At 36.6% G+C, this 18,446-nt stretch overlaps 1 protein-coding gene across 1 annotated transcript in view; it reads right to left on the bottom strand.

Moving 5' to 3' along the window:
* The window catches only part of slc24a3 (solute carrier family 24 member 3), a 68,439-nt gene that overhangs the window by 41,831 nt on the left and 8,162 nt on the right, over nucleotides 1-18,446 (bottom strand). The window contains exon 2 of the mRNA XM_079634476.1: nucleotides 6,463-6,603. Within this exon, the coding sequence (XP_079490602.1) occupies nucleotides 6,463-6,603 (141 nt within the window). The remainder of the gene's footprint in view (nucleotides 1-6,462; nucleotides 6,604-18,446) is intronic.

The following is an 18,446-nucleotide window of genomic DNA, read 5'->3' as shown; positions in this document are numbered from 1 at the left end:
ATCCACAAATAAATATCCAATATCGACTGATACAGATACACTCGTTTGGGGTCAGTAAGATTTTTTAACGAAATTAATATTTTATTCAATTGATCAAAAGTTACAGTAAATACATTGATAGTGTTACAAAAGATTTCTACTTCAAATAAATGTTTTTGAACTTTATATTCATCAAAGACACAAAAACGTTCTTTTTTCTAAGCAAAACAACTGTTTTTAACATTGATAATAATAAGAAATCTAATATAATTTGCACCAAATCAACATATTAGAATGATTTCTGAAGGATCATGTGACACTGAAGACTAGTGAAATGGCTGCTGAAAATGCAGCTTTGCATTCAAAGGAATAAAATACATTTTACAATATATTAAACATAAAACGTTCATTTTAAATTGTAATAATATATTACAATAATACTGTTTTTACTGTATATTTGATCAAATAAATGCAGCCTTGGTGAGCATAAGATATCTTTCCGCCCCAAAAACGGTAGTGTAAATAAAATAAATATCTAATAATGGTCAATAACCAATATGCTACAGTATATGGTGCATTCTTGTGTGTGTTGTAGGAGAGAGGACAAAAATGCAGAAACAAAGAGAGAAAGAGTGAGTGACAATGCAAAAGAGAGACAAACTGTGTTTATAACTGCAATATTGGCGTTTTGGTAAAGCGCACAGTAAGCACATTTTCAGTCCTTTCTCTACACTGATTGTGCAAATGCAGCTCAAATAGCTAGAGAAAGAGATCTGAAACTGAGCCTTTGAGGTGAGGTGTAAACTGTAAACAATGGCCATTTAAGAGCACACAACTCGCTGTTCAGAAGGCACGATACAAATCAGGAGTTCCTATGAGAACATTGACTGCTTCCATTTGTCTTCAGTGGGACACCGTAGGAGTCATGAAGAGCTCTGACGTGTAAGCAGTTCTGTTTCATTACAGGAACATAAATATGACTGTCACAAGAGGAAAAAACTCCCTCTCCAACCAAGAAGCATTCACTATCGAGGAGGACATTTTTTTATTTGTGCAGAACCAAGTTAGTTAACTTTGCAGCTTTCCATGAACAGCTGTAGAAAGTTCGAGTGGTAGAAAGTGGTTTAAAAACCAAGCTGCGTGCCGCATGCTGAATGTTCATCTTTCATAATGTGCAGTGTTTGTTTTCTATAGTATGTGTATGTGTGTGTGTGTGTGTGTGTGTGTGTGTTTTGTGAATGAGTGTAAAGGGCAGTCACCTGGCTAACTACCCACGCTGCACTGCAACATGGGCATCCCGCTGATTAATCGCTGTTTCTTGGTCTTTCTGGCCATCTCTATTCCTTCCCTCTTTCCCTTCTAACATAATTTAAAATTTTGGGTAGACCAGTGTTATTTTAATATCACTTATATCCTATTATAGTTTTGGTTAACATTTTGAATTCGATATTATTCAATATTTTCTGTTTACATTTTAGTTTTAGTAAAATTGTTGTGTTTTATTCTTTATCATTTAAAAATAAATATCTAAATAGTGTTTTTTTTAAATGGTTTTAGTTTTAGTTGACAATAATAACCCTGTAGTAAACTATGTCTTTAATAGCACTAACATTAGCATGTGACTAAATTACATAAATGTAAAGAAGATATTTTTAGTACTGAAAAGATGAAAATAACATTGTGGTCTTCATGTGGAGGATATCAGCATGGTAACCGCAAAGAGGAAACAAAGAGAGAACAGACAGGTGAAAAAAGGTGAGAGCAAGCATTTTAATCATCTGCCAGATCGTCAAAGTGTGGTCACATTTCAACAGTCCTATTCTCTCTGCCGTAAGCCTAATGTCAGCACAGCTCTCAAAGGTCAGGTCACATGACTCATCTGCTAGCCAAATGTCCAACTGCGTAGATAGAAACACAAAAACAGGAGCAGACTTCAACTAGAGGAACTGAACACAATATAATAAGATAGATAAAAATGATGGCAAGGCAGCTCTGTCACAGTAGGACATGGCAAATGCAAACGGCATTTAATATGTTAAAAAACAAATGACAAAATGAGCAAGATCATACTTCATCAAAATGAGCAAGATCATCTTAGACGCATACTAAGTGTTGTAGAATGTTTAGCTAATATAAACAATATATAACAATTAAAGAAATCTGGTATAAAACCACTGAGGGAAGAATTCCCTGTACTTCTGATTAAATGTCAATTTAAAATGCATTTTGTAATTGATTGTGATTTGGTTTTATAGGTTAGCAGTAATTGTTTATTTATTAATTTATTTATATTAAATTACTATATTGAAGTATTTAACATTAATGGACAAAACTGTCCAACAAAAAAAGCCCTCACAAAGGTAAAAATGAAAAGATAATAATAATATAATAACTCTGAAATTCTGAAAATTGTGACTGGTTCAAAGGTCAGCATTGCTTCCAGTCAGTCACTGTTATTGCTTGAGCAACATTAAATGCTGTGTGACAGACAATGGGAGTTGATGGATGAAGAGATAATTAACAGCTCATTAGCTTCAGTAATCAAGCTAATGACGGGTTGTCTGATTGTTATGATGCACTTGTGAATATTCAGGAAGTGCCGAAGAGGATCTGTGCACAGGCAGAACTCCTAAAGATTCACGGCAGAACACATGAAAAATGAAATGACTACTAATACACTAAGGATGAAAGAATGCTGAGAGAGGGATTCTGCCTTCAAAGCCCAATACGGAAGAGAAAGAGAGCGAACACACTGTCAAAAGCAGTTGTAAATAAAAGCAATATCATTAAACATTATTATAATTAAAACTAGGGCTGTGCGATATTGAAGAAAAATGCGATATGCGATAACTCCTTAAATAATGCGATATTCGATATGCGATACGATAATGCTTAAAGTGTGTAAAATAAACTTAAATTATCTTTAAAATTATATATCCTACATGTTTCACATTCTTTTTATGACAAGAAAACATCCTTAGAACTTCTGAATGTGAACATCAGTGTTTTACTGTAGCATAAGAAGTGTTATTTTAACATCAGTGTAAACCACAGGGCTTCAGGTTATCTTACATTAGGTTTATTTAATAAAAGATACTGAATCATAAAATATAAAAATAAAACATTGCTTAGTTTTCACTGTATGAATTAAATATATTCTGATACTTATTAAAGCTAAAAATTTTTTTATTTTGTTCATGACCCCATTTATTGCAAGCTGTTGCGATATGGATATTGCGATATATACATTTGCGATATTTCGATAAATTCGATATATTGCGCAGCCCTAAAACATTATAATAAAGAACCATTTAATCATTTTTAAATGATAATATAATTACAAGGCTGCATGTTTTTGATCATAAATACAGTTAAAAACATTAAAAGTGTAAAAAATCATTACAATTTAAAATCACTGCTTTATATATATATTTCCTGTGATGGCAAAGCTGAATTTCCAACATCATTTCTCCAGTCTTCAGTGTAGGTTTCGTATTACTATCAATATTAAAAACAGTTGTGCTGCTTAATATTTTGTGGAAATCATGATATATTTATTCATGATTCTTAATGAACAGAAAATACAGCTTTTATTTAAAATAGGACTTCCAAATTATTGCTTAAAATAGAAATATAAAACATAATAAATGTCTTTATCACTTTTGGTCAATTTATTGCGACCTTGGTGAATAAAGTATTGATATTAAAGGCAGAACAAGGTCCCTCTGTCACGACACGTAGGTCTCCAGTCTAATATCACTTTGTCAAAAATAGCCTATACTTTTAATGCCCAAATATCTTCTTTGCAGCCATGAGACCAAAATGTGGCATCACAAGTTCAGGAGTGACTCATGGACATTCAGGACATTCACTCATGCATTTGAATGCTGTTGTTATTCTCAACACTCGTGTATGTGTAGCAAAAAAAACAGGTTTGAATATCAAGAAATGAGCAAGACTTATTCTCTAGTGTAATGTGTAGACTTCTACAGCTGTATTAAAGGAAGAATAGTTTTAAACAGCAGAGTAAGGAAACCCTCAGCCTGTGCCAAGGCGCCAGGCTGGTTTTGGAGACGGGTGGGAGAGCGGGCATCTGGACACAAGCGAGAGCTTAAGAGCACAGCTCACTCTTTAACGGCAAGATCAAGGAGATGCTTGGCAAGGAACACAGCCTCCTAAAACACCAGGACCCCACTTGGAAACATTCACCCAAATCCGCCCACAGAAAAAAAACACAAACAAAAGCAGGCAGGCCACGCTGGGATAAAGATGCAAAGCTGCTCCCTTTACACCTCAACAGCCGAGCCGGGCCGTAACACACTGAGCTCACTGTAAATACAATGGCTCCCCATAGAAAATGACCTACTCTGTTTTATTTCTGGACAGATGTCAAATCATAAGTTTTGTTCTATCTCACTCTCCATAAGACTTGACATTCTTCTGAGTTCACTGCAGATTAAGTGTTTCCCTTAAGCCTAAAACACTCCCTTTTTCTACTTTTACCACATATAAAATATAAAAGTCATGCCAACACATAAAATAACAGTATTTACGACATACAGTGGCCCCCAAGTACACTCTAGCCACGTTTAACAATATACGCATAGTTTCATTGCATTAAAAGCAAAATATCAAACTAAGTTGCATCTGCAAACAAATAACACTCAAATAATTCCCATAATCAACTTCACTCTATTTGAGCCATTTGTGCAATTATTTTTAACCGATTTGTGTCTTTTATATTTGAACAATATTTACTACTGTTCAAAGGGTCAGTAAGATTTTTTAAAGAATAAATGTATACTTTTATTAATCAAGGACACATAAAAAAATGCCAATTTCAAATAAGTTCTGCTCTTTTTGACTTTCTAGTTTCCAAAATTATAATAATATTTTTTTTTTCTTGAGCAGAAAATCAGCATATTAGAATGATTTCTGATGGATCACGTGACACTGAACTCTGCATTGATATCAGCTTTGCCATCACAGGATTTAATTACATATATTCAAAAAATAGGAAACAGTAATATTTCACAACAGTTTTTACTGTATTATTGATTAAGTAAATGCAGCCTTGGTGAACATAAGAGACTTCTTTTAAATTAGGTAAAAATAATTGTAACAACCTAAAAACAATAGTCATGTCTGTTATTTGATATAATTCAAAATCAATCTTGTTTCTAGTTTCACACTTCATTTTTTGAAATATTTTGCTATTGCGGTCTGTGCAATATTTGTTTTGCCCGTGGTTCTGTGAAATATTTGTAATGCCCGTGGGTTTGATATTTAGTTATATAAAGTTCAAATTTATAAATTTTTAAGTCTGGCTGTTATCCAAAAACTTTTTGGGGCCACTATATAAAACATGTATAAAATAGAAAAGTCTGACTATATGAATATGCATAAAGTTCCTGAGCAACAAACAAACTGAGTAGTGAAATGGAATTAGATAGGGTGCTGTAGCAGATCCCCGTCTATGGCAAACGCATTGCAGGGGGGAAAGAGGAGGGCTTTGAGAGAAGAGGGAGACGGTCAATCAATAGACCCACAGAGTATCGATGACCCCTTTGTTCAGTCTTGCCTTTCCCTCAAACCTGGTTCTAATTGGCCTTTTCACATTGTCCAAGAGTGTGTGGAGCACAATGTAGCCTCGTGAATCAAATTACACACCAGATCTACACCAACTGTGCAAATAAACAATGAATAACAATGAGGAAAAATAATGAGGAACAGATTGGAAACGTCAAATTGTTTATACTATTTCTATCAGATATTAAAAGTAGGTGTGAATGTGTTTACCGTGAGATCTCGTACAGACATCAACCAAAATGCAAATCAAACTCAGCCATTGCAGCCGACAGAATTCTATTAAATTTGGATTTTGGACAATGACTTTTCTTAGCGCAGCTTTAATTTAATAGACCCAATTTGTAGAGGTTAATGTCTTAATTAAGTGACATGTGTGGTCGTTAACTTGGCCATAAATGTTTAACCTTTGACCTGGCCACGGCTCACAGGTCTCTATAGTTTGAAATACACTTTATGTTCCCTAGCCTGCAGCGATCCCCAAAAGAAACAATAGCAAAGTCTGTGTCAGCAAGATTACTCGCTCAGAACGCAACAAAAGGGTTAGTGTCTGAGTTCCTGATACAGGACTAACACCTTTGTGAACACACAAATCAGTGGAGAACAAAGAGACATGAGAATATTTCATTTTAAAAAGCATCACTTGATTGCGAGGTTCATTGAAGTCTGATATCCCAATGTGAAAATGCGACCATCAAAAAACAATTTCAGAAGTGAAACTTTGCACGACTTCTTGCTTAATCACATTGTTGTTTCCAGTTAATAGTGACATTAGTCATCTGTCATGCTAAGTTCCCTACAAAAAACAATCATCTTCCTGTTTCATCTGCTCTGTTCAACTCAAAGAGCAGGTAGATTGTATGAGGATTTGTGTGTGTGTGGTGCTAAACCTCTTACCAGGCGGTGTGCAGTTCTTTCCAGCATTGGGCCCAACCTGCACCTCATCAGTGTAGTTGCTGTCAATGTCAAAGTCCTGCAGCAGCCTACGACTCTCCCACTTCCCACTGTCTTCAGCTGAGAGACTGGAGAGGCTATAACCTGCAAAACACAAAGGAAAAGCATTTCTATTAACCATGGATTCACCAACAGCAGATGTATTTGGGGCGTAAAACACAAACCCTCCAAAAGGACAACCCTCATGCAAAACTTACTAAAATATCCAATAAATTACACAAAAAAGCAATTATTAAGCAATGTTTACTGCTACTTTTGATCAATAATTCGGCCTTGCTGAATAAAAGTATTAATATCTTGTTATATATTGCAGAGCTTTTCCAGAACATTATCCTGATTAAGTCTGATCTAAACATGTTCCTTAGAAACCGTAAAGCCCCACCTTGCAAATGCTGAGTGATAACTATGGTGATTGTGTAACTAAGCAATTGTCTGGGATTCACTTAAACTTACAGCAAATAACTTCAATAAGAAAGAGAAGGCAGATGAGTTTGTGTACTGGATGTAATTTTTACAGCAAAAATACACAACACATACATTCAAACGGAAAAGTCAGTCACCCCTCTTCCATTCTTATGGTGCGTTCACACCGGACGCGAATAGCGCGTCAGGCGCGAGTGATTTCAATGTTAAGTCAATGCAAAGACGCGTTACGCGGGGGCGTTAATCTGTGAGTGTGACTATAATTTACATTTATTAATTTACAGATGCTTTTATACACAAAACTCCAACAGAAGAGCAAAATATCAGCAAAAACAGTTGGTAGATGTGACACTCCCAACCAAAACTGAGTCGTGATGGCTTATGAAACGTCTGCCTTTCTAGACATCCACAAATTACTGATGCCCGTTGGAAATGCATTGGCCCTGCATGTCAAAGTGAGAATTGCAGATTTTTCCCCATCTATTTTTAGCCAAACTTCTAATACAAACTAAAATCCACAACGCAGCTGAGTCTCAGAGTCACTGATCTAAGTTGGGCTCCTTGTAGTGTTGTTTTGCGCAGGTTTGTCTGTTTCAGCCCAGTATTACTGTGATATCTCCTATTCACACCGCATTCACAGGGACACAGCGAGCCGGAATGTTACATACTGTTAAAATCTCACAGGCTCCGCTTCTCATTTGTGTTACTGTGAGCAACAGAGCCCCGAAAGTCAGCTGGAGAATATTCATGAGGGCCGTCTGTGGTGCGGAGTGAGGCCGAGGCGTAATAAAAATGACATCACGCGGCGAACGCTCCTGCAGCAGCGCTTCGGTCCGGGCTTGTCTGGGAGGGGGTGATTATTCTGGCAGCACTGTCATCTGGGTCGCTCTGTCCTCAAGCGCCTCTGCCCTTACTCCACTCCGCTTAACCGTCTTCCTGAGCAACTCTTTTCAGAGCATTGGCCCCCACTTACCGCTACAGTCGCTATAAATAAAACCTCTATATTTATTTAAAAAAAACAGCACTCAAGATGGGGCTTCGGGGCTGCGTGGTGCATTATGACGTGACGCATTTTGACATTGTGATGTGATACAGAACTGGGATCTGGTTGAGAGTGTCAGAACACCCTGTTCTTCTTCTTCGCCACTGATAGGAAACTTGAGTTTGTCTTCATCAACAACCCCCCCCCCCCCCCCCCCCCCAAAAAAAAAAAAACTGATCCAGGAACTGACATTCCTAGGAAAAAGGTATCATAATTCATCACCCCCTGAGATGTCAAAAGAATCATGTAGTGAAGTGAAGACAGTTGCGACACTTTTGGAAAATGTGACACCTTAGTGTCTTCCTCATAGTAAAGAGACAGCAGCGATCTGTCTGGGACATGAGAGATGAGCAAGCTAAATACAAAACTGAGCCACACAGCCTGTTTATCGGTATATGATCCCTCCATTTTTCTGGGGGATATTCACTAAGAATGAATTGAGATGCTTATTAGAACACAATAGTTGTTAATATAAAACAACTACACAACAGTTGTTTTATCACGTGATTCACTAAAGGAATTATGTAAATTATTAGGTAGTGACACAAATGTGCTCACAGTCTATACTGAATCAGGAGCGCAGGAAGTAGGGTGTTTTCACAGGATTGTAAATGCAATGCAAATGTTTGTTCATTCACATTTAATCATGTGTAGCATTTAGTAATATATTTGTAATAAACACTTTAAGTGGGCTATTAAAAAAGTCTTATTTCTATGTTAAAGTATGTTTTTTTTTAAAAACATACACACAGAGTGTGACATACGTCATATTGTGACTGTTGCAGTGTGCGTAGAAATAATTAGTCTGCTCTCCTGAGAGCAGATACACATTCGGTGTTGTGTAAGGTAGGCACTAGGCAGGTATTTGTGCTCATTTTTATTTCCTGTCGCTGTGCAGGCTGTTTTATTGTATATAACAGTGTAAACAGCTCAATAAAAAAGAAAAAAAAGAAAAAAGAACACGTGACATGTGAAAGGGCAAGTATGGTAACCCACATTTGGAATTTGTCCTCTGCATTTAACCCATCCAGGTTAGTGCACACACATTAGGAGTAGTGAGTAATGAACACACACTCATTGCAAACCATGGACACACACAAACCTGGAGCAGTTGGCAGCCATTTTGCTGTGGCGCCCCAGGAGCGATTGACGGTTAGGTGGCACCTCTGTCACTTCCCAACCTTCGGGTTACAAGTCTGACTCTCTTATTAGGCCACAACTGCCCCAGGCTAAATAGACCGGTAGACCGGTCTGTTGCATTACTATTGCAAGCAGTATCAATAATGTCAATAATGTCCCCTGTCAAATGTGCCTTGTGTATGCTGTTTAAACAAGTGTTCTGACGATACGAAACGATACGCTTATTGTACTTCATGGAAAAGTTTAATAGACTCGATATTGTTTGTTACTCGGTTATTGTTTGATGATGCCCCCACCCCCACCACCACCAAAAAAAAACCCCACAGCACCCCAACCTAAAACATCCAAAGCCAAACACCCAAAACGCATGTGCATACGCAGATTGTTTCTATGGGAACTGGAGCTTCTAACAGCAGCTGCAGTAACGCAATGACTTTAACAAATGCCGACTGGCTCTTTTATTTAGAAGGCGGGACTTATGCTGAAATATTGTGCACTTCATTTTCTCCCAATCATAGTAATATTAGTGAATCTTGGTATATACACAGTCTTTGAGTAAGAGTACCCAGAGGCCACTGAACTGAATAGAGAAAGACATTTCAATATAAGAACATTTCAAATAAGCATTAAAATGGTATAATACATTTATCTTGTAATGCTGAATGATCAATTTAAAGAGCTGAAAGTGTGCTCATCTAATCGGTGTACATCTATATAAACAATCTTCTCCATCATTTGATTAATAAATGCTGCCATAATCAAATAAATCAATTGATGATCATATGATTATCTCTTTTACATAAAATACTTTCCATGGGTAATAGCAATGTTAATTTCAGAAAGCAAATAGCATTAGTCACATAGAGTCATGAATAAAGTGCAGAAAAGAAAGATGAAGGTTTAAAATATGGTACAACCCTAACTTATTACATTTAGAACCTGGTAAACTGGACTATTGGTGCTTAATGAAAATGGCGTGTGTGGTTTTTGCTCGCCAAAATGGTCCTACTGTTTAGTGAATTTGCCCCCAGTCTTTATTTCTCAATCTCCTGGGCTAAAATGCAACAAAGTGGCTAAGTAATTAACCATGCAGATTCCATCCACAAACACATGTTATATAGGAAAGTAGCAGCTCCATTAGATTGAGCAAAGCTCTGGCTGATTGTGCAAGCTTCATTGGAATTATTGTGTTTCTCACGCTGCATAGAAATGGCATTACCTGTGCAGCGAGCCAGAATGCACACTGCACACACACACATGCGGGGGGAGGCAGGAAGTTACTATGGAGATGTGACGTAACTACAGAGAACAGAGGAGAACAGTGACGACATCACGCTCAGATGAACATGGCTAATCGCACACAGAAAACACAAGGATACACATCAGTACATGTGTAGAGAATAAAACAAATTCATGAAATGAGATAAGGAATATACTACAGACGAGGCACAAACCCAATATCATAAACACACAGATATAAAAGAGGAAGAAGAACAATGCTTTTTTTGCATTAAGAGATTGAATTTAGGCATAATTTTTTGTGTAACTAGATGTGAGTAATTCTAATTAAACATTTATAACAATACAAGAGGGTCTGAGATACTCTGCAGAAGTATTTTAGGCATTTCTAAGTAATGAATGTGAAAGTCTCAGCATGCAGCTGCACCAGAGAGCCCAAGGAACCTCTACGAGACACCCAATTAAAGAGACAGTCCCTCACCGAGATTGAAAATGCACACATGGTGACTTGTAGGATTATCATGTCCAAGTGGTATAGAAATACATATTATGTAACAATCAAGGTTCGCACACCTTTTGACCAATGAACAACCATGACTTGGAGTCATTTGAGATGATCAGATTTATATTTAAATAAATGCCTTTTCAACTTTATAACAGCACTATAATGCTTTAAACATTGATAATAAAGAGATATGTTTCTTGAGGAGCAAATAAGCATATATTAGAATAATTTCTGAAGGATCATGTGACACTGAAGACTGGAGTAATGATGCTGAAGATTTAGTTTTGCCCTCACAGGAATAAATGACATTTTTAAATATACTAAAATACAAAACAGTTAGATTGTAATAATATTTCACAATATTACTGGTTCACTGTATTTTTGTTTAAATAAATGCCAATATCTATGATTATGTAGCAATGACAATCTCATTATATTTAACCAGCATACATAGACAAAGGCAGCGTAGTCACTTCTAATGAATAAAAAAGGTCTCTATGTTCAACTGCACCAGAGCCCACATGTCAGCAATCACCTTTAAGTAACCAAGAATCCATGACCATTTCCACATGTAAAACTACATTCTACATTTAAAACATATTGCATGCAGTGTTCTTCATTATATTCTTTCTTCTTTATATGTACAAAGACAACATGGTGCATGTGCAAAAGACCTCAAGCATGATGTTTAAATGCCCAGATCCTAGAGATATACATGCCTCTGTTTTTTTTTACAATAAAATAGCATAAAATGCAGCTGAAAGTCAAGGATGCATTACGGCAACGGACCTCCCTTCACAGAAAAAGAGCTGTAGGTGCTCGCCCTGATGTTCAAGTAACTTCACAGAGAGCAAGCATGACTAAGACAGATTATGCAAGTTTACTCTTTTTACTGCAGTGCTATTTCAGGGGACGCTGTTTGCAGATGCAAAATTGTCTTGAGTGACATCGAAAGACAACTATAAGTTAATGGAAAAGTAGGACTACTTTTGCACCTTTGATGTCACTGTTTGCACACATCACCCAACAATAAGGGTCATTAAAGATTTACTCAAATATGATACTGTAATAGACAGCGTCATTAATGGAGCAGGGTCTTATTTACTTCTCAGTAGTATTTTGGTCTCTTCTAAGTAATGAATAATAAAGCCTCTAGTTGCACATGCTCTAAAGAGAGCCACAAAATGTACTGATCATCATTCCCAAGAGTCCTCCTTTAGAGTTTTACTACACATCAAAAGCTTTTTACCTGCAGTAGTGTATAACACACTAATTTAGAGCCAGTTAATTGACGTTTCTTACACGAGTGAACACTGGTCACCTGTTCATAAGAATAAATCTGTTCATAAGAATACATCTTAAGGGGTGTTTATTTGTGCCACTAGTGGCATCAGACAGAATTATATACAAAATGACCATTATTTGGACAAAGATTCATGAATTTTTTTAATGGGTAATTAATTATATACTGTATCAAGGTATTCATCTTCCTCTTTGTACAATACCGGTACAGTATCTGCCCAGAGAGTTTATGGTCCACATCACACAGAAAGCCTGTCACTAACAGTGCTATACTGCTATTTCTATGAAGAAAGCTTGCAGATGCATGTGCTATACACTTTTAACACTGTAAAAGAGAAAATAGATTGCTCTATCTAGCCACATCTGCAGCACATCACCTGAGGACCTGTCCCACAGATGACTGTCCCAGATAGCAGCTGTTGCGAAGAGGAACTACCTAACCCAGGAAATTTTATCCTATAGATTCAGACTGCCCTTACACATCCGACCCCATACTGTCAAAACGGATAAATATAACACTGCACACTTCCACTCTGCCAAACCCGTGATTACCTAGTTTATCTTCATTAGGTGAAAACTTGAATATGGGACAGTACTAGTCAAACAAAGTTAGAAAGAGAAGTAGTGTTGCAAACAAATCAGAGGGTAGAAGGGAAGAAGAATTTATATCTGGAAACACTGTAGTATATTAGTGACATTGCAGAAGACAAACATCTGCTTGGATTAGAGCAGGGAGGGGGTTTCAAATTGGGGAACAGGGACCCCCAAGGGACTGCTATGGAGTCAGCGGAAAATTTCAGAGAGAAAAAAAGTGGGCCTTTAGACCAATATTTTTTTAGGGGAAATAACTAAATAAATACATCTGAGTTAGAAAAAAATTAATCATATATTTAATAATCATATTTTCCATATAATATGTATTCATCATTTCTTTTGGTTTGAATAAAATGGCCATGTAAAATATTTACCAATTATTGCTACCGTACAGAGCATGTCTTGATGATTCACCGGGGGATCATCAAGTTCAAGTTCAGTTTATTTGTATAGCACTTTTACAACAGCCACACGACTGACCAAAAGTTAATTAACAATTAAAATATATATATATATATTAATGTTAAGCCATGGAAAACAAGTGCGTTTTTAGTAGAGACTTAAAAGTGGTCAAGGAAGGGGCTATCTTAATTTCTTTCTAATTCTGAATTTTCCCAACCACAGAAACTCATCATCATCATCTTTGTGGGTACTTTGGCATTAAACAAGTTTGAAATCACATGGAATATAGAATCAATACAAATAAAGAAACGACACATGAACCCCATATGGAATTCCTTGGGTGTTAAAAGTATTGGAGGTAGAGGTGGGTCTTGATAAAAACATGTGTGGGCCGCTGGGAACAGTCTTGTCTGAATCGTACAGTGTAGTTAATAATCAGACTATCAGGTGAATGATTAAACAAACCATCAGGAGTGAATCTATAGTGGTTATATATAAAGTCAGTGATTTTGTATCAGTAATTGGCCGTTTATGGATGTGACAGGCCATTAATAGTCTCATTAGTGACTGCTGGCAATGTGACTCCTGCTGTGCATGTCTGCTGTCAGCCAGAAGAACTGGACAAGAGCCTCATCTCCACCAAACAATCTTCAAAGGACTGTGGTCAGAGAGCTTTGAGGCTCTGGGTAAACCCGTTAGAGAGTTGGTTTCTGGGGCGTCACTCAGTGTAGCATCCCCCACTTTTTTACGGTAGTCTCTTTTTCCCCCCCAGTCTTCTGGTGTCTGGGACATTTTCATATGCATGGAAGATATGGAAATGTCCGCAGTAGTGAAGGTCAAGAAATGCATCAACATTTTGCATATTTTCATTTTGTTATTTTTATAACTAAAACAACCAGATTAAAGCCAGGTGAACCCCAAACTATCCTAATTATATAGGACTTCCTTAAGTCTGATTTTGAATAATTTACATATTGTACACATCATTGCACATTGCTATAGTTACATTAATTTTTAGTAGATATAATCACTTCACCAATCAAGATCACCTTAAGTTACTCAGATCACAAATAGAGTTAATAAACTGCCACAGTCAGGTTGTCAATCACACTACATAGGACAAACTCCACATTGTCAACCCATCCATCTTACTTATTATAACAAAGTAATTTTATATTCAATCTCCACATTTCAAATGCCATATTTTGAAGTATTTATTAGATTCACACACTTTTCAGGAGGGGTTGTGGCCTATTCTTCCACATAATTTTTTTCTCCTCTTAGATATTTGCTGAAGGTTGTCAGATGTCACATTATTCCCTCTATTTTAACAAGATGTCCAGTCCCTGATGATGAAAAGTAGTCCTACTGATACTAGCACCGTATTTCACAGTATTTCTGTTTGATTTTTGACACACAGAACTGCATTGAATTTTGGCTTACAACATGTGTCTTGGTGGCATAGGACCACAAAATCTCTTCCTACATCCCAGCTGAGTCTGATTCTTCTGTGTTCAGATATTGTTCTTTTAGGGTAATGGCTTGTTTTGGGCACCCTCCTATACTAACAGTTTTAGTCCATCTTGAAACAATGACAAACACAACTAACTGCACAAGTATAGATATCCCTTCTCATTGCAAACCATACCACCTTCAAATATGTTTCCAACTGCAGCTTTATGTAATCAGACAGAATATCAAACAAGAGCTTATATAAATTCAAAGCAGTCAAAAGATTAAAGGCTTAGAACTCATTATTCTTTCATATAATAGTGGATTTTAATATCTTAAGCATATATGTCTTTTTTTACAGAGCAAAAATGCTTATTTGAATGAAAGGTAATCCTGTCTGAAAAGTAATGCGCTACCTTCTCATATCCTTAGTTGTAATTTGCACGGCACTGCAAGATAGTCAGCTCACGTTTGATCTAAATCAGACAATTAAAAAGTTAATCAGTTCTTCTTCCCCTTTTAGCGCAGGTGAAAGGCTATCTGAATGTGCTGGCACTCACAGTGTGTGCTGGGGTTCCATGCTAATTTCTGACAGCTGAGCAGTTTAGCTAAATGTGCTGTATCATCACTCACAACACTCAGATTACAGCAACCCTTTGTTGACACCAATGACAAGTCACTACAAATACAACTTCATAATGACAAATATTTTAAGATATGAAAAGCAGCATATTATGTTACTTTGTCAACAAATGGCCCTTACAAAAAAGAGGTTTATTCAAGTGTGCTATTAGTATACTTCTTTTAAACTAAAAATAAAAAGTATACATAGTTCCCTTTCAGTCGAGAACGTCAGACGTAGTCGACTGAATGGGGATCAATCCCAGGGAGCCAGTCTTCTTCGTACTACTATTTAATCAAGCCAATTCAACATTGACAAGTTGCTTTTTCGCTGAGGAGCCGAGCGGCCCCTGGAGTCAGCGGTGGTCAAGCAGTAGTGGCGAGGTGACTACGTCCTCCGTTTCCTCCTTCAAGGAACGGTGGGTTGCATAGGGAACCAGGACGTTTTACATACTGTCTTATAAATTTTAATTGTTTTAAATGATTGATTTAAAAAGAAAACAGATATGTTCCTAATTCTGATTGTGAATTTGTATGTAGTCCACTACATATATTTAATGTACATATATTTAAATCAAATCTACTTAAAATGCAGTTGAAGTATACAAATCAATACCTAAATAAAACATAGTAGGCTACTCAAAGTGCAAAAATAATATATAAATAGTAAACTTTAAGTATGATATTACGTTCACTTAAAGAAAACTATACTTGAAAGTATACTTCAAAGTGGGCTTTCATAAACTAAATTTTTTTCTAATAAACTATCAGTATACAGTACAAGTTCACTTGTAGTATAGTTGCAGTCAGGGCTGCCAACTCTCACGCATTCAGCGTGACACTTTAGCGTGACACTTTTCACACGCTCTCACGCCCCCATCCATTTTCTCACGCAGAGAAAAATTGCAAAGTAAAGAGGACACTGACACCGACAAGACAGAGCAGGTTACTTTTGATATGAAACAAATTCTCAGCTCTCAGATTCTATAGATTTTATTACGAAATTCAAACAATAAATAATTGTAAATGTGACATGGCAGATCGCTGTATACAGCTATGATCGCTATAGCGCCTCAGTTCAAGTGGTATGTGTTACTACAAGTTAATAGTAAATAAACACGAATGAACAATAGGTATGTTGAAAGATATAGAGTACAACTTACCGAAATGTATATGCCGCATACATAATATCGGTCAATCAGTGTTTTTCAACAGCGTAAAGAGGCCAATAAAACTGCTGGAGAACTGCATTATAGTTGTTTTGAGTTGTTATTTTTAATCTTTAAAAATAATACCGGATGACAGGCCTCTCTGTATGTTTACAGCATTAGGTGAGATATTTTTTTCTTGAGAAAGATTAACATGTATCTACTGTACCTAATATTTCTCCAAATTAATCAATATTGATTTAAGATCGGAATCAAATCACAAGAATTCAATTTAATTGAAATCGTGAAATTTGTGTCAATCAATAATAAAAACAGTAGCCTACCAGTCATTGTACCATGTCAACGTTGTAACATGTTTGTCACTAAACTTAATAAAATTCTGTGATGCAAGTTTTCTTTTTTCTTTTTTACATTAAGTTATACATCAACCCATCAATATATATATTTATGAAAAATGGCTAAAACCTACAGGTCAGAAATTGGTTCTCTGTTGCAGAACACAAAATAAATACAGAAAAAAGCCCCAAAATGGGAACAACTCAGTCTGTCTCTGCGACTTAACTTTGTTTCAAACAGATGGAACCTCATCTCATCTCACAGCACCAAATAGGAGACGATCAGACTCAAGGTTACCACCCTTATGGTTAATATCTCTCACTCTGAAAAACAGCATACTAATGTCTGTAAAGTGAACTGGAGAACATATTTTCAGCACGAAACATTTCTGGCAGATCAGTGCCCGTACAACATGCTTGTCCTTGCTAAATTACAATACGAGGCTGGTTTTCATCTCCGTACGTCTGAAATATTCCAAACATCTGTGTGCAATCCATCTGCTCACTCACTGGCTGGCCAGAGCCTCTCTAGGAGATGTTCAGTGGTCTTGCTGTGTTCTGCCGAACAGTGCATTGCATTTGATTTACTCGGTTGGAGCAGTTTTTTTGCTTTAGCAAACACCATAAACAGATGCAATGCAGGGCCTAATCCACTCTTACTGCAGCACAAATGCAAAGAAGGTGGAGTGTAGGGGCATCATAAATCACACCTCTAATGAGCACATTTAGAGCATGCTATATATATATATATATATATATATATATAGAGAGAGAGAGAGAGAGAGAGAGAGAGAGAGAGAGAGAGAGAGAGAGAGAGAGAGAGAGAGAGAGAGAGAAAAGGTATGTAGGGCGCCCCCTCCTCTCTGAATTAATGACCTGCGCTACACGTGAGGGCAGGAGAGGCATGTGGAGGGATCCGGGAGGAGCTGGCAGATAGAAAACCCCTTGCTGTTTCTCTCTCTCCATCCCCTTTTCACCTCGTCATGCGCTCCAGGGTGGCAGATGCCTCCGCCCTGACTAAATTGTCTTGAGTATTCCAGAATAGACTGCTAGCCTAAAATAAAACCACTGTATAATTAGCGACATTCTATTGGGGGATTCAATACTTTTTGTTAATTACTGAGAAACTACTGAGAATTTCTCTCTATAGGGTTATTAAGGAATTCGATCGATCACCTGTCCAAATCCAAATACGACTATTACTTTCTGAATACATGTTCCTGGTCTTATTGTGAATGATAGATCACATTACAGAAGTAAAATGGATGCAAATGAGATTTCACATTGATTTAATTTTAAATCATGTTTAAGAAGAAATCGTTGAGTTTATTAAAAATAAAATAATGATCTACATAACCTATTATTAAAATTAAGTAATATTACTTACTTTTTTTTTCTGCTGATGTCACTTAGGCTGCAAAGGTCATTGGATAATGCTAACCAATACACGACTAGCTATTTAGCCATTGTTTGAGCATTTGTGACCCTGAATCACAAAACCAGTCACAAGTCGCACGGCTATATTTGTGGCCATAGCCAACAATGGGTCAAAATTATTGATTTTTCTTTTATGCCAGAAATCATTAGGATATTAAGTAAAGATCATGTTCCATGAAGATATTTAGTAAATTTCCAACCGTACATTTATAAAACATTTATTTTTGTGAGTGAATGCAGCACAATTACGAACATAAATGAACAAC

Source organism: Phoxinus phoxinus (assembly GCF_949152265.1).
Source record: "Phoxinus phoxinus genome assembly, chromosome: 14".
In the NCBI taxonomy this organism is placed as follows: Eukaryota; Metazoa; Chordata; class Actinopteri; order Cypriniformes; family Leuciscidae; genus Phoxinus; species Phoxinus phoxinus.
The sequence above is the reverse complement of the archived record's forward strand: the minus strand, read 5'-3'. Positions and strand labels throughout refer to the sequence as shown.